The 24,503-nt window shown below is 40.9% G+C and overlaps 1 protein-coding gene across 4 annotated transcripts in view; it reads left to right on the forward strand.

Moving 5' to 3' along the window:
* The first annotated feature begins 294 nt into the window (after positions 1–294).
* The window catches only part of BBOX1 (gamma-butyrobetaine hydroxylase 1), a 55,429-nt gene continuing 31,220 nt past the window's right edge, over positions 295–24,503 (forward strand). Inside the window, exons 1-4 of one of the 4 annotated variants that reach the window (XM_072969693.1) lie at positions 308–397; positions 547–826; positions 5,829–6,085; positions 7,278–7,392. In XM_072969693.1, the coding sequence (XP_072825794.1) occupies positions 5,867–6,085; positions 7,278–7,392 (334 nt within the window). In that variant the 5' untranslated portion in view covers positions 308–397; positions 547–826; positions 5,829–5,866. Of the gene's footprint in view, positions 827–5,825; positions 6,086–7,277; positions 7,393–24,503 lie in introns of all 4 variants that reach the window. The other 3 variants (XM_072969694.1, XM_015252058.3, XM_015252057.3) reach the window with 3 other exon arrangements.

Here is a 24,503-nt window from a genome sequence, read left to right on the forward strand (position 1 = left end):
CTGTGTGTTGAGAATCAAGTCACTGGTCAACCAGGTTCCTTCATGGTTCTGGCTGCTACAGTTCACTCCAGCCAAAAAGGCAGAGAATGGAGGACAGCAGGCTCAGGAGAACTCTTCCCAACCTTCCACCAGCCCCTGAGAACTGCTCAAGCTCCTTCCAAATAGTCTCATATGGAGTATTCTATGCGCATGGAGATACCACCGCACCTTTGCTCAGGTGGGAGCTGGTAGCTCCTCCCTGTGACACGTGCATCTCAATGTCTTTTCTCCAAGAGAGTTTTGCAACAATAAAGCAGGACAGGAGTGGAGAGTTCTTTCACTTGCTTCTGTTGCTGCTACTGGCTCGGGGGCAGAAGATAAGACTGCTCTCCTTTTATTAGGAAAGCTTCTAACTAAGGTGATGCCTTGAGCTCAGTCCTGGAGTTTTGCAGTTTCAAGCACTAGAAAGAGTTAAAGTATTTTCTCTTTGTAACTGCTTCTCCTTTAGGCCATAAAAGCTCTTACCTTTCTTCTCTTTCCTTTTTTTTTTTTTTTTAAACCTCCAAGCTCCCCTCAGTAGTTGCTACACCTTCAGATTGGGACATCCTCCCTCATTTGCAAACCTCAGCTGTGTCTGGGGGCAGGGCGGTGGAGCTGCCAGGAGCAGGCAGAAAAGCTTCCAAATAGAAGCACTGCATCAGACAGAAGGAAACAGGGGACAGAGCCATCTGGGAGGTGACGGATACCAGGAGGCTCCTGCCCAGGGGACGCTGAAGATCAAAGCTGACGTCTCCCTTTCCTTGGTAAATTCTTCACGGTTTGGCGCCTAATGCACATCTGAGAACAGGTATGATTGAGCTCAACTTGCCCTTATGTGAACAGATTGTGGATTCGAGTCAATGAATTGGGGGCAGAGGGACCATCCAATTGGAAATCCAGTCACATGTGTCTCACAGCCATGTGAGCTGAGATGGGGATGGTTCCTCAGGCATTTGGAAGAGGCTTGGCTTTGGAATCCTGTGGATCTGATTGCTTCTTGGCATCTTCCCTTTCCCAATTATGTTTGGCTTTGTCTAGTAGTCAAATTACTTTGCAGTCGCTAAGCTGAACCAGAAAGCAGACAGAGGGGACAGAGAGGATACTGTCTAAAAGGAAGACTGGATGGTGGGCGAGGGAGGGTTCCAGCTAGATTTTGGAAACATTCACTAAACCATCCGCAATCCAAACTAAAGAAAGTGACCACATGTTATACCTGGGCCCTTTGTTAAGCCCCCAAATTGAATGTAGCTTGTTTTTTTAGAATCTTGGTCGATTAAGACTATTATACCTCCTTTCCATTGTTTTGCTCCCTGAGTATACTTCAAGAAGACAAATGTTAGGTATTTTGGATTGATTTTATTTAAAGACATAGGACTTATAATAAATATAGGTTCTGGTTCAAAGATTTAGAAACTTTAAAATCTAGACCCAGGACTCTGCTTTCCATCGGTAAATAAATGCCTTGATAATGTGAATTTCGATCTGAATGTCTTAATTCCACCAGAGTGAAGCTGCAATTTTCCTTTTTTTAATTTAGGAAGGAAGTGTATGCACAAAATGTGAGGCTTTAAACAAGCAAACATGCAGAAGAGCAAACCTCTACTCAAGAGCAAGGACTGGTTTTGCTAATGGCTGCATAGAATTCATTATTCCCATGAGAGTATATTCATGAATTATTAAGTAACTCAGCCACTTATTAAACCAAGTTAGGAAAAAAAAAAACCAAAAGTTGAAGGGGCTTAGGTAGCAAGTGTAATGAGTAGAGTGTGTATATATTCAAACCATATTAAGCTTCAGACTGGTCAACCTCTACCTTACCAAGTGGAAATTAATTGAGTTTTATGATTTAAAGGTTGATATATAAAAGAATAATAATATTTTAAGCCTTTATGGTGTAATGTCTGGAAAACTTCTTCCTGTCCTCTCCTTTCAATGATGAAATGTCGGATGGTGAGATCAACTAACAACCAGCAATCTTGAGATTCAGCTACTATTTTAATAATACCTTTTTGGTAAATTGAAGTTACTGCCTGGAAAATTATTTAGCCATTAGATTCTCCATGAGGTAGTCCTGCATAGTGGTCAAGATTTCTGTTTCCTCTGTTTTCGAGTTGGTTTCTTCACCCCTCAAAGCACAAGATCATCTGTGAAATGGAAGTGATGGCACAGATCTCAGTGTTTTCTAGAGGATTAAACAAGGTTTACGCACTAGAAAGCCTCCGTCGAGCAGCTAGAACACGAAAAGTGCTAAATGCACGGTTTTGAACATACACCTCACGCACACACCAAACAATCTGCATTTTGTATCCTAGTACCTAAAAGCAGGAGGTCAAACACGGAGACTCCTGCTATGTGACAGCAGGTCTGATGACTCACCTAAGCAAGAGAAGATGGACTTCAACAGATACTGACATTGATAACATGAGTCCAGTCTATCTTGTCTTATGTTACCAAAAAACCCCCAAAAAACAGTCAAAAAATGATAGCCTTTTATTTTGGCGGGTGAGTAATCTAGTAGATGATTTAGCCTTCTCGGGTATATTACTAACCTTCATCAATTTTAATCTTATAAATTGTAAGACGTTTCTACATCAACTTCCTGAGAATCCTACCCAAAATTTGTGGTTCAAGTTAGTCGTAATTAGGGTTTAGAGACATTTTTACACTCTCTTGTATGAGACCTTGAAGGTGTTCACCGTGCATGCGTATCCTGGACTGGCAAAGCTGGGACTGGGGCACCCTCTGCCACCAGCCGGCAGTACGTGCTGGGACAAGTCACAGCCAGCATCGCTGCACTTCCATTTCCCTTGTGTAACCAGTGAGGCCACTGAGCCCAGTGATACTGACGGTGGTTTCTTTCTGGCTCTGAGCGTTCTCATCACAAGTTTCTCTTTTCTCCAACATCAACACATAAACTAACTTTCAGGGCCACTTTCTTGATTTTCCAAACCAGTTGGCAAAAACTGAGTTTATAAGCTTTTAAAGAAGACAAAGAGCACTCCCATGGCTGAAGTGATCGTCTCTAAAACAAACAATTTAGTTGTACAGAATAGGAGTCCCAAAGTTCCATAACTCTGAAGGGGAAAAATAATGTAAGTGAACTAGGAAGGAAAACACCACCACCAATATATACATACACACACACGCACACACGCACACACACACACACACCCCAAGTGGTGGGATGAAATTAAGAGAAATTTATCCCACTAAATAGGAATCCTTCCCACCGAACCCAAGATATATTTTTCAAGAAGTAAAACAGGTAGAACTACTTCCTCCCACCAAAACCAATTTAATATTTCATAAGCTAAATTATAACTGTGAATAACAAGCAAAATAATTAAGAGGGAAATAAATAAACATTTTTATCTTATAAAGACCTCTTTAATTCAGCAAAAAGGTCCCACCAAGAAAAAAAATAGAGCGAGCTAGGAGTATCAACTTTTTTCTTTTTTTTTTTTCTTTTCTTCAGAAAAACTCAATAGTTTATCAAATAACTAAATGATCATCATGCTTCAATGGGGCTCATTTTTAACAAGTCTGATTGAAAACCAGATTTCAACAGATCACACTCACATCCAAGCCGATGAATTTTCAGAAAGAATTTGTTTTCAAATACTGATGACCCTTGATGAGTTTTTCTCTTTTGAAATTTTCATCCCATTTGCCCCAATACAGCATTAAATAAATGAAGAAAAGTTAAAGAGGGAAACTATTTTCCCATTACTTCCTGCTTTTGTTTGGACTACCATTCACATTTGTCATAAAGTTGAGAAAGGGATTATGAAGTATAGAAATAACCCGCCCAGCTCCTTCCTAGATACCCAAACAATTTAACGCCAGCCACACTCAGGTCTTTCCAGTTCTTCCACACCCTCCCGGTGCCTCGGGCAGCCACCATCAGCCACCCTCCTGACATGGCCACCCGTCTCAGGATACCCTCTTCAGAGCATCCATTTGGCCCCTGGGCTGGGGGAAGAATGAATGAATGAACGTTACTGACAATGAGTTGACTATAGAATCTACACCAACGCAAGTGCAAGTTTAATGATAAAAATAAATAAGGAGTTTTTTTTCCGCTTAATTGTCTTACTCCTTTGGAGAACTGAAAATGGTAACATCTCTATTCTGATATTCTCCAGCCTCTTTCTCCTGCTGCTTATTTGGGTAATTACAATAGATTTTTCACTGGACAGTGGTGTTCCCGTTAATCTGGGATAATAGAACCAGATCTTTAAACAGCATATGATGCATAAGGATAAAAAGAGGAAATACAGTAAATTTTTATCTTACTTACAGGTTGGCAAATATTTTCTGTGAAAGGGCAGTGTATTTTTTCAGCTTTGCAGGCTGTATACATTCTCTGTTGCATAGTCTTATTTTTTTTTTTAAACTTGTAAGAATATAAAAATTGTTCTTACCCCATGAGATGTACAAAAACAAACTATAGGTCATATCAGGCTGACAGGCAGTAGTTTGCCTGTCCTTGATCAAGTGATGTAAGTTGTGCTTTTACTAGAGTAGATACAATCTTACTTAAAAACAAAACAAAACAAAAAACCTCTCTTTCCTCTTCACATGTAGAGCTAAAATTATCATTCAAATATATATTAAGTATCTTCTATGTGGCTGCTGCACTAGAGGATACAAAGAACACCATGAAGTTCCAGACCTCAAAAAAAAAAAAAAAGAGAGAGACACATAATTATGAAAGTAAACAAAAAATAAGGACAGCTGGCCACAAGTGGCATTAATAGTTGTCTGAGGGCTCCAGGTCACTTCCTTCAAGATGTCTATATGAGTAAGTCTTAAAGGATGTGATCAATGCTGCTGAATGCATATTGATTCCATCTTATTTCCCTTCCTCACAAACATTGATTTCTGCAGAGCAAGCATGTACCTAGTAAACAGCTATATGTTCCAGTCTCCCTTGTAGCTAAGGTTAGAGTGTGATATAATTCTGGCCAGTGAAGAATATTTGGACGTTGCTGGATGGGGAAGTGTTTAAAAATGAGGTGGACTTAGCTGCCACTTGATGTTTGCTCTTTTCCCTTCTTCCTCCCCGAAATGCAGACATAGTATTGGCAGTGGAGCAGTCATTTTGTTAACATGAGGCAACAGGTAGAAGGATAAAATCTACAGGTAGCCTGGGCTTCCCATGGCTCTGTGAAATCACGTAACCAGTACCGGATAGTCATGTTGGGAGTCTGTTTTACACAAGAAAAATAAACTCCTTGCTCATTTAAGCCTCTGTTTGCCAGAATATCTGGATACAGATAGGCTGGATCACGAGAAAAGTCCGTGAAAGCTCATACCAAGCAGAGGTGGCAGAACGAGCTGAGGAACTAAGATTGGAGAGTATGGAGTTTGAACGATAGAAAATTTTTGGTTTGGCTGGAGCCTGTGTACTTGGCATCAGTTAACATAGCACAGGTATGATTGTTGCACTTTCAATCTGCAGAGTATTTCCCTCCCTTAAAAAAAGTCCAGTGCTTTTATGCAAACATAATTATAAAAGTGCATGTGTCATTGGTTCTGAACGTATTACCTAAAATTTCTGTGAGAAAAACAAGGAATTCTTTTCGCCTGGATCCTGACTCCACGCGTTTATCTTGTTTACTTTTTAGTCACTGTGTTTCTATTTACAGCACATGAAATATTCTCATCGGAACAAAGGTCCCAGCGTTGATAAGATAAACTGCGAACGTGAGCGAATAGCAGAACCCAGAGTCCATGTGAATCATTAAGAGGTCAGGTTTCGACCTGACCTGCCTGAGATTCCTTTTAACACTGATTTGTCATAGCAGGTGGCGGACAAGATTTAACCCCCCAAAGGACCAGCAACATGCACTGTGCCATCCAAAAGGCAGAAGCCCTGGATGGGGCTCATCTGATGAGAATCCTCTGGCAGGATGGTGCAGAGTCTCTCTACCCCGCAGTATGGCTGAGAGACAACTGCCAGTGTCCTGATTGCTACCTGGATTCTGCAAAAGCACGGAAACTTCTTGTCGAAGCTCTCGATGTGAACATTGGTATTAAAGACTTGACCTTTGACAGAAAAAAGGTAATTATCCCTAAATTCTCTCTCCCTTTTTACCAATTTAAATAGAGACTAGTCTCCAATCATTTAAATAATGATTTTTTTCAATTTGATCTTATATATAAGCAGTTTGCATAGTGCTTGGTGCAAAGTAAGCATGCTCACTACCTAGAAGCTTCTGCTGTTCTTTTCAATCTTACTACTCACTTTGATAAAAATTACCATTGTTGCTCATTGTGTCTGCAGTGAGTGGCAGCCTTGAAGACACGGTTAAACTATTTCCATAATAAAAAGAATGCTTCTAGGCCTCAGTTTACTCATCTATAAAATAGGGATACTAACAAAATGTGTTTCTAAAGATGATGTGACGATTCAGTGAGATATTATGAGTAAAAATGTTTAACATAGTGCCTGGCATATAGGGAGCACTAAAAAAACCTTGTGCTGATTAATATTTTTTAAATCAAATTAGTGAGTAGAGGTGCAAAGCTTTTTCTGGAATTCTTAAAAGCATAGCCCTCAAAACCACAAGCTAGATGTGGCCACCACCATGTTTCTCTCCTCCAGATTTGCTGGGAGCATTATCGGAAGAGCCAATGTGACCAGCAAGGTCAATCTCTCCCACTCCTGTCTTCATCTCGACTCAACGGCTTTATTCCCGGGTTCACGGCTTGCTAGCTGTGGGACTTTAGAAATGTTATTTACTCTTCCTTTCCTCACCCCAAAAATGTGAATATTAGTAGTGCCTTCTCCCTTGAGTTGTAAGAGGACTGAGTTATGTTTATAGTACTTACTGTACTGCATACACTCAACTTGGTGTTATTCTTAATATTATATCTGCCTCACCATCATTGCTGTTTCTGATACTCTCAGCAGGAATCTGAATTCATCTCTAGCTTCAAGTCATCACAGAAAGTTTGGAGACCACAGGTTTTAAGAATATAAAACAAGAACTTCAGATCTATCCTGGTTTTATTTCTTGTGTGATATTTAAGGGGGCTCAGACCTCAGTTATATCTTCTTGGCTTTCAGTTTCCTTGTTTTCCAAAAGCTTATCCGATGCCTGTGGATACATAAGTTTAAAAAAAAAGGTACAATGGCTAATTGGCTTTCCTGATTATCTTAAGTAACATTCAGAAACAGAGGAATAGCGGAGAACCAAAGTACATGGAATTAGAATATACAGACACGTGATATTTGCTTTCTGTGTTATAAGGTTCATATCACGTGGCCAAATGACCATTACAGTGAATTTGAAGCTGATTGGCTGAAGAAAAGATGCTTTTCGAAGCAGGCCAGAGAAAAACTCCAAAGAAAATTATTTTTGCCAGGTAACCTTGTTACAGTCTTCAATGTCCTTTAAAATTCGTATGGTAAGAAATTTGCTCAGAAGCCAATTCAAACTCTTGTGCTTTGGTTAAAATATTATTATAAGTTATGTGGAATGTTTATGATTTACCAACACAGATCATGCGGGTGAAGATGAAAAGAAACACAGAGAAGTTCTAGGCATTGTAAAGAGACAGAAAAGAAAAGCCGCTAAGCGGTGTTCTTGTCATCTAACACGAAAACTGGCAGACCACAGACACTCTGTGATGGTCTGCTGCAAAGGAGCAGGATGAACCAGAGGCAGACTTGCCCTTCTCAATAATTTTCTCTAAGGGCTGAACAAGACAAAATCAATAAGGCAGAACTTCTTAACTGGGCATCCACAGATAAAATTATGTGATCCACGAATCCCATGAAATGATACATACAACATTGAGTGTGCGTGTGAGTGTGTGTGTGTGCACAGATGTGTGCGCAGCAAATCTGCTTGGGGGAAGTTTTTATGAGTCCCAAGGGAATCTGACCACAGAAACATTCAGAAAATCTCCCATAGACAGATTCAGTTAAGAAAGATTTTATTATTGCTCTGAGACAAAATAAATACTTAATACAGAGATTAATTTATTTTTAAAATATGACTTCCTGGAGAAACACAATTACACAGCTCAAAGAGAGGTGCTGGGGAGAAGTGGGAAGTGTTCAGAATTTGCTTTCTGTATATTTTGAAGGTTTCTATCACAAGATGATGTGGGTCAAGGCAAATTCTAAAAACACGCTGATTTACTAGAATCTTGACTTCTACAAACATGCTAACAAGACAAGTTTCCCTAAACCTTCTTTTCCACTGTTAACCAGATATATCGGACCACTGTCTCTTTGGGCAACTGACCAGCCTTGTTGAATTTTGTAACACAACTCTTCTGGGAATTCTGGGTCATACACCAAGACAGAGGTTTTTTGCCTTACTCCTTTCAAATCTGAAATTCTCAGACACGTGGGGTAACTCTCCATGGTTTTAAATGCTAGACTTACAATAGTTCACTGTGTGTGGAGTTACTACCAGGTCTGTTATCCTGTTACCCTACTGGAGTCTCGTGATCAGGAATTGAATGTTTCTGAGTTCAGGGAGCCTGAATGAGTATTTTAGTTCTAATTTAACTTAACTCAGAGCCGAAGTATTTCTGGATCTGTCATTTTTGTCATCGGTTCTTGGCTTTCTTGCCAACCCATTACACCTTGCACCTTTTCTTTAAAAATAAAAAATTAGTCAGCTTAACCACCCAGCTTCACCTTGTCCTGTGGTCCTCAGTAGGGTGTGATGTCCTTTCTGTTCAAGGTTGGGCCAGTCTTGTCAAGAGCTAGCTTCCTCTATTCTCTTCATCTCACCATTCTGACAACAGACAAAGTTTTGTTCTAGTGCTTTCTGTCTAAGCCACCAGGAATCCATTTTCCTCTTTATCTAGTCCAGCTAGCTGGTAGATGGACATCCAGAGAGAGATGTTTTTATCTGCCTTCCCCCAGGGAGTGTGTGGCTAGATTCTTCAAAGAGTCTCCAATTACATAACTGAGTAGCAACTGTCTGGGTCAAATAGCAATACCACAAATGTCTTACTATTTTTTATTTATTTTAGATTTCTTCTGGTACTCAAAATATTTTTCCTTAACTCTGCCCTAATTTTATAATCCCATTGGATTTTACTTTAATTTCCTTCAAGTTCTTCTTTTCACTCTTCCAGGGAATAGAAGCCAGCTTTTTATTATTACAGCTTAAACTCTGAAGCATTGTAAAAGTCCATGGACACCCCCTCTATTAATATTTCTTGATGAGTGCAGTTTTATAGCTTATGTTTCTCAGGACTATCAAGCAGTAGCAGGATGGAAATGATACCACATCCAGTTAAATAGTGGAAAAAACCGGTCACACGGACAGGCTGCAATCATGAATAATATAAGGAGAACTGGCTGCCATTTAGACAATGGAAAATATTTTAATGGTTTAAAACAAGATCAGATTCTCAAAATACATTCTCAAGCTGTGCAGTTGGTAGGTTAGAGAAGACATTAATAAGCCATTTTTGAAATATTGCTTCTATGGCTTTTTGCCTGTAGCATTTGACACCTTATTTCCTGGCCATTGCGTATTTCCAGACATTCATACCCCAGAACAAGTAAACAAGCTCAGCTACATTTGTGAAGGAATTGTGTCTGTCATCCTCAGTGGAACGGTTTCCTCTGCTGCTCTTTCCCTCAAGTGAGGAAAGGTTTTTGTAATCTGGCTTCAAGATGTAGCTCACGTGCCCTGGGTCTCCCCTCGGCACTGGGAGTTGAGCTCAAAAGCGAAAAGGCACGAGATCATCAGCCAAAAAGAACTCTTGACACAGGAAAGTCACAGCTGGAGAGAAGACATGGGTAACACGCTCTCCCTCAGAGATCTCTATTGAGTTGCACATATATCAGGCACCTATTTGGGTCCGGAAAGGAAATACCAAGTTCAAGGGAGACATGGATTCTGCTCTAGAGGATTATCAAGTCTAGGGGAGGACGATAACGAGCCTTGGAAACGAGTATGTACAATACACGTTATTTTAAGGATGTGAAAGCGTGCATGGAAAGTTAATTCTAACGTAGAAGGATTCTGATGAGATGAGGAAATGGGACTCTGATGAAAGCCAATACTTGACCTGGGTTTTGAGGGATCCTTTTGTCAGGCAAAGATAGAAAGTAAGGAAACTCTCAGCAGAGAATAGGGCACGAAGAAAATCAGAGACGTGTAAAAGAGCAGAGTAGGTTTAGGAAACTGCAATGAGCTTAATACTGATGAAGTCCAAATTGTTATCCAACAAAAAAGGAAGTGGCTTAAGTGCCCTACTCAGAGGCTCACAGAGGTCAGGTGCATTCCCTCTGTAAGTTTCCTGGGCTGGTTCTCTTCCTAGAAGGCCAGAGAAATGAGTTCAGGTCTTTATAAGTTTAAGAAAAAGATTGCTTTTTTTAAAAAAAAAAAAGATGCATTTTGCATTTTCAGAGTTGTGTCTTTCTGATTGTTACCAAGCACATATAATTTCTCAAACGCCTACCAGCCTGTGAATGTCTCCTTAGCTTCCTTTTCCCCTGTTGCATCCTTCCCTCCTCCAGTGGACCCTTTTGGTTCTCGGGTTTGTACTTGTCTTACTAAAGAGGGTGGAGTGGTCGGATCTGTGTTGTCGAACGGTCACGGTCATCTGTGCTGGATGGCTTGGCGTGGGGAGTGCTTGGGAGCAGGGTAACCATATCATGACCTAGAAATCATCCTGAAAGAGGCATTAAGAACCTAAACCAGAGAAGTAGCAAAGAGGATGGGGATAGAATTTGTACTCAAGAGAAACATATATTGACCTGGAGGACAGTGGGTTGCTGGTCCTGTTCTTCAGTCTCTACTAACTGAAAACCAGACTGCTAAAGCCCAGCATGTGGATGTTTCCAAACACATGGATGAAACTGGAGACTTTAATAAAACATTGGAAAGATGAAGTTTTTGAATGTAACCAGATTTTAGCTTCCATGTGAAATTGCCGTAATTATATACTCATTTTTTTGTGACTAACTTCAAGATGCTCAATTCCAAACATAAAATTGATAGGACTAAAATAGAAAAAAAATCAATGCACAGTGCGACCTTACACATATGAACCTAAATATTTGTTCTTTTTATTAACACTTAGTGTCAGAATGAACACTTGTTTTCCTAGCTACCTCCTTGAATTCATACTGAAATAGATTTGCATATTATTCTCTGACATTAGTACTATTTGTTGTTGCAAATTGAAATTTTATAGGTGGGAATTTGAAGAAAATCTTGGTTCCATGGAAGCCATCTGCTCAGTTTTCTCAGCATTTCCAGGGGTCAGAAAAGAATATTTTCCCTTGTTCCAATATATCCCTCTTATAGTGGAACAAGTCTTCACCTGTCTGCTTAATCGGACTACAACCCGTCAGTCCACGGCTGTGTTTATCTCATTTGTTTCCAAAGGAACATGCCACAGAAGTGGAAACCAAGTCGTTGTCAGAGCCCTCTAAGATCTCTATGCCTTGCACATGGTGATAAAAACAGATCTCCCTCTTTCTTGCAGAGGGCCATATGTTTCCTTGAACATTTTTATTACACTGCAAAAAAAAAAAAAAAAAAGCCCCAAAAAACAAAGAGTTGGTTGGGGACACAGGCTGTTTTTACAGAAATTTGCCAAAAAAGCAAAAGTCACTATTTTTTTTTTAATTAGCAAGTAATGTACACAATAAACATGCCTAACTCCCATGTGACGGTTCACCCACGTCTCTAAGCTTTGCCCCATCTTCCATCCTGAAGCCCCGAGAAGTGGAAATCTGCAGTACAAGTCAGGCATGGAATGAGAGGATTTGCCTCACATATTACTTGCTAATCATAAAAAGGGCTGGGAGTTTGTTTGTTTTTTTTTCAGGCTGCCTTAAAATGTTCCAAGTGTATCAGAACTGCCAGGTCAGAATGGCTTCAGCAGGGCCATCTCAGAAGATGCGTCTGTTAAAACAGCTGCGTCAGAGTCATCAAGCCACCGTGTCACGTACCAAAATGCATTCCCTTCCCAAGAAAGGCATAATAAAAATTCCTTCCCTGAGGTCACCCAGGCTCACACTCTGATGCTCAGTTGGGAGAATGGCTCAAAATCTCTGCATGTTTAAGAAGCAAGTCTCTGTTCTATTTTGCTTGCCATATGCAAAACGGACCTATCGACTTTCAGAAAAATGCTTTTGGGGTTTTGATGAAATCGGTACAAGGATCTCAAATGCCTGTGAGTTTACGAGTGCGTATTTTGCTTCACTTTTTCTCTCTGCTATTGTGATGTCTTCCAGAGTGTCCTGTTCTTTACTGAACTACGTATCGTTTATTACCCCACTCAGTTTCTGCGTTGTATTTGGTATGCGTGGGCATAATATGTAAAGGGTCTAATATCCTCCCACGAGCTGCGGCCACCCTTGTCCTGTCAGTGACTCCGTGATGGAAGGTTCACGGACTGAGAAGTACACCCGCAGCGCCGTGTACTCAGGCGATGCCCCGACTCCGGAGTCTCTTCCCATAGCCATCTGCCTAGCTTTTGGTTCCCTTTGTAAACGCTAGGTCAGATCCTCTTTCTTCTGCTTTTTCTCATCTCCATCCATACTTCCAGCTAGAAAACACTGAACCACATATTAAGAGTTGAATATAAAAGACAAGTCTATTTTACAACTGGATACCTTACAGAAACAAACTCCACCCCCACACAGAAAGGCCTGAGCACCTCTATTACTTTTCAAAACATTTTAGCCAAGAAACATTAATTAGATTCTTTTTTAAAATCATTTTGTATTACTTAACAACTTCATAAAACAAAGTATCATAGCATCACCCGATGTTAGTGCTGAATAGGACTTTGAAAAGCTGGTGCCTCTAGAAAGCTGATAGCTTTAAAAGCCTTGAAAAAATGTGAGGATATTTTTGAGAACCTAAAGCAGATCTATTTTAAGGAAGAATTATTACAGTCTATTTCCTTTTCATATTTTTTAGTATACTCACCACATCAAAAATTAAGGAAAATATACTAGCTTTTTTTATTCTTGGAAAAGTAATTTTCTAGGGTGACACTGAAGTAAATTTATTTCTTTTTCTCTTTTTTTTTTTTCAAACAGTAAAAGTAGAGTGGGCTTTCTTCAATGAAGGAAAAACTCATTTCTCACAAACAAGGCTTACTTTTTCTTGCAGCCCAGGAATAAGTTTTATAACATGGGCAAACTGGAGTGCAAATTTAGAATTTATAAATTTAGAAAATTCCAAAGTTTGGCAATTTCAAGAAGTAAAGTTGGATTACTTTATATGCTGGCTTCATTTTTACCAAACTTACACATAAGTTATAAGTTTAGCCTGCCAGTTTTGCTAGTGCTTACACATCAGGAGATTCACTACCACCAACAACACAAAAAAGGACAAATGATGAAAAACAATTATTTCTCACTTCTGGTTCTACTTGCTTCTTCAAGATGACAGAACATGGAACCACATGACTATAGTTTTGGGGTAGTGGATAGCTTCATCATATTTAAATTTCTTCTTTAAGTTTCCAGTCCCAAAGTTTCAAATGTGCTTATGGAAAAAAATGATTTTTAATTTCTTTTTAAATATTTCTATCCCTGTAGGAAAACAATTGATTTTTTTAAAAAGACTTTTGATACTACTATTCCCATTTTGTTGATTTGCCTAACTTCTATCTGAGTAAATTATTTATTTTTATTGGAGTATAGTTGATTTACAATGTTGTGTTAGTTTCTGGTGTACAGCATAGTGATTCAGTTATGCATATATATATACATATTCTTTTTCATTATAGGTTATTACAAGGTATTGAATATAGTTTCCTGTGCTATACCTTGGGGCCTTGTTGTTTATCTAGACTCTTGTTGTTTATCAACTAAGTACATTAGATAAATAATTTTTAATCTCTCCTCCATTCAGTGAATTCTCTAACTTTATTCCTTTCATCAAAACTCTGTATTTTTCTCAATCTGTAACTTTGTTCTTCATCAAAAGAGCAGTATAGCACCGAAATTAAAAGTGCTCTTGACCCTGGGTCTTGCTAGGTCTGTGATTTTAGGCAGTTAACCTTTCTGTGCCCCCAAATCTTAGCTGCATGATAAAGATGACACCTACTTACCTCCCTGAGTAGCGCCATGTTGAGTGAAAAACAACATTGTGCTTTACATGTTAACTCACTTCATCTTCACAAGTTTCCGGCAAAAGCAGTTGTGAATAATTATAGAGAACAGCCTTGAGAGGCTGCTGGACCCTCTTGAGCAGTGTATCTGTTTACAAAAAAAAAAAAAAAAATCCTATGAGTGAAATTTGTTCTCCTTTTCTTCCATCGGCTGTCAAGCTTCCTGGCACATTGCCTGTTTGCCCACAGAAGATTGACATTCACACGGTTTTAGGGGGAAAAGATTGCATAGGGGTGTCCTTCTTGCCAGCCTTAGTTGAAGTCTTTTATCATCTGACACTTAAATCACTGAAATAACATGAGCTTTGTGCTCACTCCCAGCTTGCACAGCTCTGCAGGGTAATCTTCCCAACGCCACCATCCTTTCTCCTCCCCCTTGCTCTGGTGTTTCACTGCAGCACAGTAAAATCCAGAGTCTTCTCTGGAACTTTCTAATCATCGAATCTAGTGGCTTCTCCACAAGCATGTGGATTCTTACTTTTGTCCAAACTCTGCTTATTTCCTGGATCCTTTATTCTATTCTTTCTGTCTGGCCAGACTTCACCTCTCCAGCCTGCAAGGTCCAGCTCACATCCCGGGGAAGCTCTTTACCAACAATCCCACCCTATTTTTATATTTATCCTCTAGCCAAACTACAAAATACAGACCAGAAAGAAACTAAGCCCAGGAAATGGACATCATTTCACTGGTAACCTAAAAATACAAGGTTGTAGTATCTTAATGGAAGCATATACATTTTCCAAAAGAATTTTGTTCAAATTTGTTAGGAAAGGAAGTGAAAGAGTTGTGGCATGCCAAGAAAGCTCTTCCTGGGCGACAATGTAGCAGGATGAAAAAGGAGAGTGGCTTTGGATTCAGCAGAGGGGCTCTGACTCTCTGCTCTGGGAACTTGACTTAGTGTCATAAATGATCTGACTCTCATTTTTTCCATATGCAAGAGGGGCAATGCTTCTTAGCTCTGGGACATGAAAAATAAATGGAAAAAATGTAAGTCCTGTGCTTAGCTCAGTGCCTGGAACGCTATGGATGTTCAGTCCTTGTTAGGTCCTTTCCCGTCCCTTGTCTTCTCCTACTTAAAGAGCCATGGACATAGAAGCAGAGGCTTAGTAAGAGGCAAAGCATGTGGGTGAGGACAGGAGAGAGAAATGGCGCTGTGGTCACATCTCATGCTTGAGTTCCCCTAACATGAGGAATAAGCTTGTCATGGTCCTGATTAAACACATGAGAGTGACTCACAGGTGAATTATTGCCATGAAAATGATTTTAGTCATTCAAACGTTGGTTTGAAATTTGGACCAAAATTTTACCGACCTGTCAGTTGGTTTCCTTTAAATAAAACTAAGGGAGGTAGTGAAAAGACTGGTCAACTATGACCCTAACTCTAATCAGGGCTGTAAAAATGTTTGCTGAAGCTGGTATATGATCAGCAAACTTGGGAAAAGTGCTGTGTTATCCACTAGTTAGTCAAGGATCACTACAGATGGAATACCAGCACTCAGCAGATGTATTTCATGTGCAAGCCAGACACTCAGATGAAAAAAATTCCAGACCCAAACTAGATACAGTCTCATGACCACACAAAACCAGATAATAGTAAAGAAGATCAAGGGCAGACATCTAAAGAGAACAACGTGTTCATACAAGGAGGGGGCAGAGTCTCTCAGCTCTAACTTCAATGGGGCACGATGGAAGTTTCTAGCCTAGAATAAATTGATCAAGCATAATACATGATAGACAACCAAAAAAGGGGGTTTAACAAGTGATCTACTTGGAGCAATAAGAAAAAAAAAATGAGGAAAGCCAGAGGAAAGATGAATTCTCTGATGGGAGCAGATGGCCTTAGATAATCCTGCTTTCCACAGAGTCTTTCCTGTCTCAGTAGATGGCAAGTTCCTCCCTCAGGCAGCAGGATCATCCTAGACTCCTCATTATCTCTTATTCTATGCATCCAATGTGTCAGAAAAATCTGTTAGCCCAATTACCAAAATAATCCAGAACCCATCCACATCTCACTGCCTCCACCACCAACCCTCTGTCTGAACTACCAATGTCACACGCCCCCTTCTCCCTCTAGCTCTTCCCCTCCTTGGCCAACCTTCCTTCTTCATATTTTTTAAAGCACTGCTATATGCCAGGCACTGAGCTCAACACTTAGTATCTGTTGCTCTCTTTAATCCTAGCAACAATTTTACAAAGGCAGCATTATTATAACTTTTTTACACATGAGGAAAATGGGGCTGACAGAAGTTAACTAGTCCGAAGTCAAAGAGACAAAGAAGTAACAGAGCCGAGATTTGACTAAAGAGCATCTTCTCTATTAAATGCCATTCTGTCATCTTCCCCCTCTTCCATGTGCTCACAGTAATTTGCGCCACCTTCTCTCTCTGTGTCACTGCAATTATTACACTGAAGGGTCAGTGTCTATGTATTGGTCTTCCCCACTAGGCAATTGGAATCTAGAGAAATAAGTATTAGTAACAGACACCATTTACTGAGCATCTACCAGGCACTATGGAATTTACTCAGCAGATACTGAGTAAGTGTCCGCTATGTACCAGGCACTTTTCTCGGTGCTGGGGATGTGGTGATGAACAAAACAGAAAGACTCTATCCCTAAGGAGTTTACACTTTGGCAGAGAAAGAGATCACTAAATTTCCAAAGGTATATACAATACATCAGGTGGCGATAAGGACCCCGACACAGGCAGGTTGGTAGATGTGGTGGTGGGGGTGTGTGGAGGTCTCTTTTGAGTCCTTTTAATGTTTCACTGAAATAGGAAGCAAAGCTGTCAGCTGAGCCTGAATCGGAAGAGGAAGTGCGGGAAGTCTGAGGATAGCGAATGTGAGAAACAGTCAGCAAGGGGAGGGTAAGAGAGTTAACAGGAGATTAATGGGCATGCAATAAAATCGGTCATCATAGTGTGTCTTCCTCCAGCCACGTTCAGCTGCTCTGGTTCAAGGGCAGATTTAATCGGGTACACCATGTTAAGTTCTTTCTAGATATCATCTCATTTAAATTTCCCAGCAACCCTGTGGATTGTTTCCACCCTGTAATTTCCACACAAAGAAATCAAACTCAGAGAATATTTCACTCTCTGAAGATCATGCAGACGGAAAGTTCCAGAATTCAGATTTGAATCTAGATCTGTCACCTTCCAACCTTGAGTTCTGAACTTTGACACAGAGTCCCTATCGAATCGGACCCACACCCCTATCTCTATGTGTGCTTAGTACGTTCTCAGTGAACCAGCTTCAGAAATAAAGACTTGGCTGACCGGCAATTCTGAAACATTTTTGTTGACTAAAAAGTTAATATGTGTCAACAGAGTTGAGACAGTCAAAAAAAAAAAAAGATTTAGGTTGCGTGAATAGAAGTAGCAAGCCACCAGGCAGGCAAGGCCAGACCAACAACTACCATGTTATGTCTGATTTAGAACACCCACACTGGTGTGGGGGTATCAGCAAACTTGAACTCCTCATCTGGAGGAGAGCATCCAAGTAATGCAGGGCTTGGGAGCCATAAAACACGAAAAATGTGGGCAAGAAAGAGGCTATTTAGCCTTGGAAAGGCAAACTTAGCACAGTGGCTGTCTTTATACACATCGCTAAGACTGCAGTGTTCTGGAGCACAGAATTAGCACAGAGAAGGGTGACGGAGGAGACGTGTCTCAGCGTAAGGAAGGAGACTGTGTCCATTGGCGCCGTCTGGAACCAGGACAGGCTGCTCCGGAGGGAGACCTGTGCTGTGTGATGAAAAGCCGTCAAGAGGGTGTTCTGTAACCTTTTCATGGATGTCAGAGGGGACAGTCACACCGAATTCTCTGTTTGCCTCGCCGACTGTCAGGAAGTCAGAGAAAATAATCTCCCTTCTCGACAGCCTTTGGTGCTCATTACCCTTCAACGCGTCTTTCTCTGAATATCTGGAGTCCAGTTCTCCGTATGGGTATCCCAGCTCTGACGTTATGAGCTGGGTGGTATTGCATAGTTTCCCTAAGGTCCCGATGCCTGTCTCCTCGTCTATAAAATGGGAACAGTAAAAGAAGCTCTATCACGCAGGTTGTTGTGAAGATTACACGAACCGCTCCTTGTGAAGTGCTTAGAAGAGTGTCTGGAATGACAAGTGCCCGATAAGTGTTTGTTTTCATTTTTCCAAGTGTTTATTATGCACTGCCCTACATGTTGCTTCATTATTTCACATGTTCTTGTCTTTTTCCAACTAGATGGTCGCTCTTGTCATACGGCTGAGTGTATGTAATATAACACATACCTTAGAGTCCAAAACAAAATGTGTTTCTCTTCTTTTTAGCAACTTAAACTTGTTGAGAAGCATCTTTTGTACATTCTCAGGGAGACTTTTCAACTTTGAAAAGGAAAGGTTTTTCTAAATTTTTCCATCTTTTAAAATAATAAAGTGTCCTCAAACACTGTGTCCTTTTTCAGGGGTTGCTTCTAGTTTCCAGACATCATTAGGAAATAAGCAAAGATTTGTTTAGGATACAGAACATATTACTTTTCTGAAAATCTACTGGGCTCCAGCCCTGGGCTAGAAACGAGGGGAAGGAAGAGTAAAGGGCAACTGTGGTGAGGAAATGAAGCTAAGAGACACAATCTCCACAGTTTGCAAGGAACTCACAGTCTGGTGAAGGAGAGAGAGGTGAGGACCGCCTGACCCACCCTTGCTTACTTTTCCACTTCATCTGGGACCCTCACCCTTTTGTCTCATGGGTTCTAGCCTCAGTGACTTTGAGTCCCTCCAATAGGCGAAGAGATCAGCCCTGTTCCTACTGTCTTTCCTTCTTGAACACACTTTCCCTGCCCTTTGTGTGACTGGCTTCACTCACTTCTTGGGATTGGCTTAAACAGCATCGTCTTTTTAATTGAAGTGTAGTCAGTTTACAATGTTGCATCCACTTCTGGTGATAACAGCATAATGTTTCAGCCATATATATATATATATATATTCCTTTTCATATTCTTTCTCATTACAGGTTACTATAAGATATTGAATATAGTTCCCTGTGCTGTACAGTAGAAACTTGTTGTTTATCTATTTTATATATAGTAGTTACTACCTGAAAATCTCAAAGTCCAATTCATCCCTTCACAACCCGTTTCCCCTCTGGTGACCAGAAGTTTGTTTGCTGTGTCTGTGAGTCAAAGAGCATCCTTTCAGTTAGAGCTTTCTAAACTGCCATGTCTAATTAAGTTCCCCGTCCAGCTCCCAATCACCATTCATCTGTATACGTCATTGGTCATACCCATGGCACTTGCTACAGTGTTTATTTTTATGTTTTTCTTTCTTTGCTTCCGTGATTATTCACTTTTTGCCTCCCAAGGGCAGCATCCATCATGTCTACTTTAATTCACTAATGTGACTGAGGTATGTCTTGGTGCTGGGGGACCACAGAAGACAGCCATGTCATCCATGCTTGCAGATCCTGAAGGAGGGCACAGCAGAGGCTGCCCAAGCAGAGCGCCTCAGCACACTTCCTGCACCTGCCAGCAGCTTCCCGTCACGGGACTGCCGCTCTCCTGGAGGGTTTTCTCTCCTGGGGGAGCGTGCTTGGCCAACACACAGGGAAGGCCAGAAAGACCCAGGAGAGAATGCCTGGGGAAGCAGCTCTCAGCCAATAAGAGGAGGGCATAGATGGCCTGTGTCTCTCGGTTCTCTTGCCCCAGGTGGGACAACCCTGGATCTGAAGTCTAGTCTACAGTGTCGCTGTGAGGGCCAGCAGTGCTGAGCCCCGACTGCAAAAGCAGGAAATCACCCATGAAAACACTTTCTAGAGGCTCCCTTCCTTGCTTCCTATTAGTGCTTCCAGGGGGACCTCTTTCATAAGTTACTTGCATTCAAATCTTCATCTCAGGGCCAGCCTCTAGAAGATCTCAGTCCAAAATAAGGCAAGTGACCAGAATCCTGAAAGGCATGTCGAGTTCACCAGACAAGAGGTGAAGGAATAGCCAAAGAAGGCAGGATGCCCTTAGCGTGGAGAAGGGCGTCAGCCCTATTTCCACTGCGGTGCCCTTCTCTCCTGGGGGTCAGATTTTCATTTTGGCTGGACCCCGATAAGGTATTTATTGGAAAAGATAGTAAGAGATCAGCTGATTTTAGGCACATTAGACGAGCTGTTTCAGAGCCAAATGCACAGTTCCGTGCAGGTGGACTGATGGTCCTAAACTTTCAAAATAACACCTTGCAACCCTGCCTGCTACACCCATGAATCTTTAACTAAAGAGCTGCTTTGTATCTTTTCCTTTTTTGAAACACAGCTCAGGATCCAGGCATGTGAGGCTTAACCCTGAAAAGGAAGCCTTGTACAAACGGTTTCTTGAAAGCCTGCCTGTAGCCTGTTCATAAATTTTATGAAGTGTGAAGCACATGTTCAAGGAAGTATTTATTAGTAAGGCCATAAGTTAAATTAGAAAGGGGGGTTCATGCCTTAAATATTCCGTCATTCTCCATACTGTTTATGTATCCAGACCCCAGTGTGAAATTTAAATTTGCTTTTAATGTATTCACCTGACCAATGATTTACTCTAGTCAAACGTGCTTTCTTTTGGACCCCAGTGGTCATGTTTTGTAGTCGAGGGGACACTGGGAAAATGCTTCGAAATTACTTTTTCAATGTCAGAGTTTCTGTACATGTATCATGGAATGATCTTACTGGTGGATTTAGTAAGATGTAGATTATTTTTCCCAGAAAATTATTTTATATTGGGGATGTTATGATGCATTTGGAAATTGGTCACTCACAGTGCTGTCTCTGAAAGTCACAGCTGGCATAAGTGAGTGTGTGAGTGTCTCATATTAGGCACAGATTCTGTGATGGGCTGTGGTCCTTGGTCACTGATTTTTTGCAGAGCTCCTGCTGGGGTATGCCAAAATGAGAGCTATGGCTGGAAAATTGCAAACACTGTAGAGCTAAAAAGATACTGTAACCACCCCTGATAGTAAAATCCTGTAAATTTGAAATTATTTATAATCTATGCATGGTATTGACAGCCTTGCTTTACGCTGGAGACTGTGTGTGAATATGGTTAATTTTACAGACACAAAGAGTAACATTTATTGAAAGAATCTCACTCATTCTGCATTTTAAAAACAAAGAATATCATGTGTGTGTACACATGTGTCTGAGAGCATAAGTGTGTGTGTTATTCTATAATGGGAAAATGACTCACATAGAAACAAACATTCATTAAACCATGTTGTAAAGATAAAAAGATGTGTAGAGTGTGTGCCCTAAGGAAATCCTTCCTGAATCTACAAAGTGCCCAAAATACAATCTCAAAGTTCTGAAAATATTTACATCTAGTGAAAATGTTTTTCCAATCTCTATTTATTACATTTCCCTACTACACAGTCATTGGAACTCTCTGGAAAGTGATAATGGCCTTGAGTACAGTGAAAACAGCATGGATTGCTGAAATACACTAGCATAAACTGAAAATGAGAAGCTAGCCAATTTGTAAGCCTGGGTTCGTTTCACACAAAGTGAAGAGCAGTGTTGTTACAGAGTTGTGCAGTGGAACCTGGCCCTGAAGTCTTTCTCTGCCTTTAAAATCCTGAGTAGGAGCCAAGGTTTACCTTTAACCACTCCTGCTTGGACAAGTCCGGACAAAGTGTTCCTAATGGTAACTTGCCCTGCTTTCTTTCTCATCTGGTAGATTTCCTTTCTAAGGGACAGGATATACTGTGGACATTCAGACAGAGGACTTAAAAATACAGATGACAGCAGTATTCCAAGGCATTCAGTGTCTCTTTTCTGCAAAGTTGTTGGAATTACAGACTTTGGAATCAGTCACCCGGATTTGACTAACTAGCCCCACTAATCATTAGCCACGTGACTTGGACCTCTGTTCTCTGCTCTGTAACATAAGAACACTGGGAGCATCCATCACATGTATTTATTATGGACTTTAAAAGAAATACTGTGTGGAAAGCACCTAGCACTGTGCCTGACACCCAGAAAGTACTCAGCTAGTATTAGCTATTATCATTATTATTATTATTGTATTATTATTCTACTATGTGCTGAGCACTGTGTCAGGCTCCTTGCATAATCTCATTGCATGGTCAACATATGACCTACAAGGTAAACATAAGTATGGACATTTTATAAATTAAGAGACGAGACAGAGGCTCAGAAAAGAGACCAGGAAATGAGCTGGTAAGAAGCCAGACAGTGATCCAAGCCCAGGCCTCTTTGCCTCCAAGTCCTTTACTCTATTCATGTCTGATTTCATACAGGACCAGTAACATATAGCTAATTAAATTTAAATTTAAATTAGTTAAAATTAAATGAAGGAAAAAAATTTAGCTCTTCGGTCCCTCTAGCCCCATGCCAAGTCTTGACATCCACACGTTGTTAGTGGCTCTGGTACTGCACGGGGCAGGTACAGACTGTTTCCATCATCTCAGAAAGTCCTGTTTGACTACACTTCAGTCTAAACCATACTCTCTCTCCAGGCTGGTTTGCCCTCAGTAGGACATAAGATTTTTTTCTTTTAAATATTGTAACAAAGGCTCATGAATAACTTATGTAACTCTTTGTAATGAAGACAACACACTGCTATAAACGGCCACGCAGGCAACAGCTAACCCATCTGACAGTCTACGCGGGAATGGAGAACATGCCCTTGGCCACATCATCATCGTGCCCAAGACCTAGGAAAACCCCCAGCGGCAGTTTAGATGACCTTTTTACACAATAATAAGAACCAATGGTGATGGGAGATCCTAAAAGTCCGTGTAAAAATGCCACGTGAGTCCCCAACGTCACATCCATCCCTAACGCTCTGTGGGCCTTTAACTGTCATTGCGGTCTCAATAAGCTTAAAGCTGTTTTCAATCTTTTTTAAGTTTCTGGGTGTAGGTCTGCTTAGGTGTAAGCTTTGGAAAGAGGACATGATGATTTATTATGTGTGTCCTTAACACGGTATTTTACCCGGGAAATTTTTCTCCTAACTAGAAGCCAAATGACTTTCTAGCTAGGTAGGCCGTAAGTAATGCTTATGACATTTATTGCCTTCTTTTCACAGACGTTTTTGATTGCTGTCAGGTCTCACAGCCTCGAGGTTGCAAACGGGGCAATGGGAGTGGCAAAGCAAACAACCATATAATCCAAAACTCAAAACACAGCCGAGTAGATCGCCTCTTTGAAAAGAAGCTCTTCCATATAAAACCAACTCTGTGAGAGGGCAGAGCGGTGCAGTCGAAGCCCGCCGGGCCCACAAAACCAACTCCAACTTCGGGAGAAAGAGTTGAGGCATGAGGGACAGACCTGGGCACTTCAGGCACGTGAAAGAGTAGCTGGCACTGCCGAAGGAGCGTGAGATAAGGGATCAGAAGACCCGACACCTCCGTGGTGTCCCGAATGTACTTCAACTATAGCATCTACCGTGTTGTGTTTTGAGTGTTGGTTTCCACGTCCAAGTCTCCCAGAAAAGATGAGCTCCTTAAAGCCCCCTGCCCATCCCAGTGTCTCACGGCGTGATGAAATATTAGGCTCATTGAAAAAAATAGACCAACAAGTAATTACAGGGTAGCTAATAGAATCAAGGAAGACCCAAAGCTTGTATTTTATACCCTACTCACCCTGCCAACCAAGAAAAACCTTGCTGCTTCTATCCCAGGTCCTTCACACCTCATTGTTATCGCTTTGGCCAACTTGCTTTCCCATAAACAACCTGGCCCACGTGCTGAGGTGCTTCTCTTTGCCAAGCTGACTTGGTTAATATTAAATTCTAAGGCTTTCTCAAATGTGGGAAGCACTTAAAAGCGCTTGATAAGCAACACTGGGAAAAGAAAAAAAAAAAGAAGCAGAAAAAGCTCTAACTCTTTCAGTTCTGGTTAGTCCCACAGAGAGAAGAGTTAAAATGAAAACTTAGGAGCCAGATGCTGAGTATAAGCTCGACTTCCTGAGAGGATACAGTAAGTCACTGGGGCCTGTGGAATGTGTTCAATACCAAGCAATATTAACATAGTCCCAGATAATGAACACAGCCACGAGGGAGGCCTCAGTTACAGTTTGCAAGTTAGGCCTTGGAAATTCTGCCTCGTTATGCAAGCTGTTACGCTTAATAACCCAGAAACTTTGAGAACATAGGCATTTATAATCTGATTAGGTCTTCTCACATACGCACACCTGCTCGCCTCTGCAAATGCCCTTGTGCAACTCAGTGGTAGAAGATCAGAAAGTGGCTTCCTGCACCTCCAAGTATCTTTTTTGCGACTAAAGCCTCTGTCTGACAGCTATGACAAAGGAACCCTGACCCACTCCTTATTCTTTTTTTTTTTTAATTCCTATTCTTTATTGAAGTGTAGTTGATTTACAGTGTTAGTTCCAGGAATGCAGCAA

Source organism: Vicugna pacos, chromosome 10, assembly GCF_048564905.1.
Source record: "Vicugna pacos chromosome 10, VicPac4, whole genome shotgun sequence".
Taxonomy (NCBI): domain Eukaryota; kingdom Metazoa; phylum Chordata; class Mammalia; order Artiodactyla; family Camelidae; genus Vicugna; species Vicugna pacos.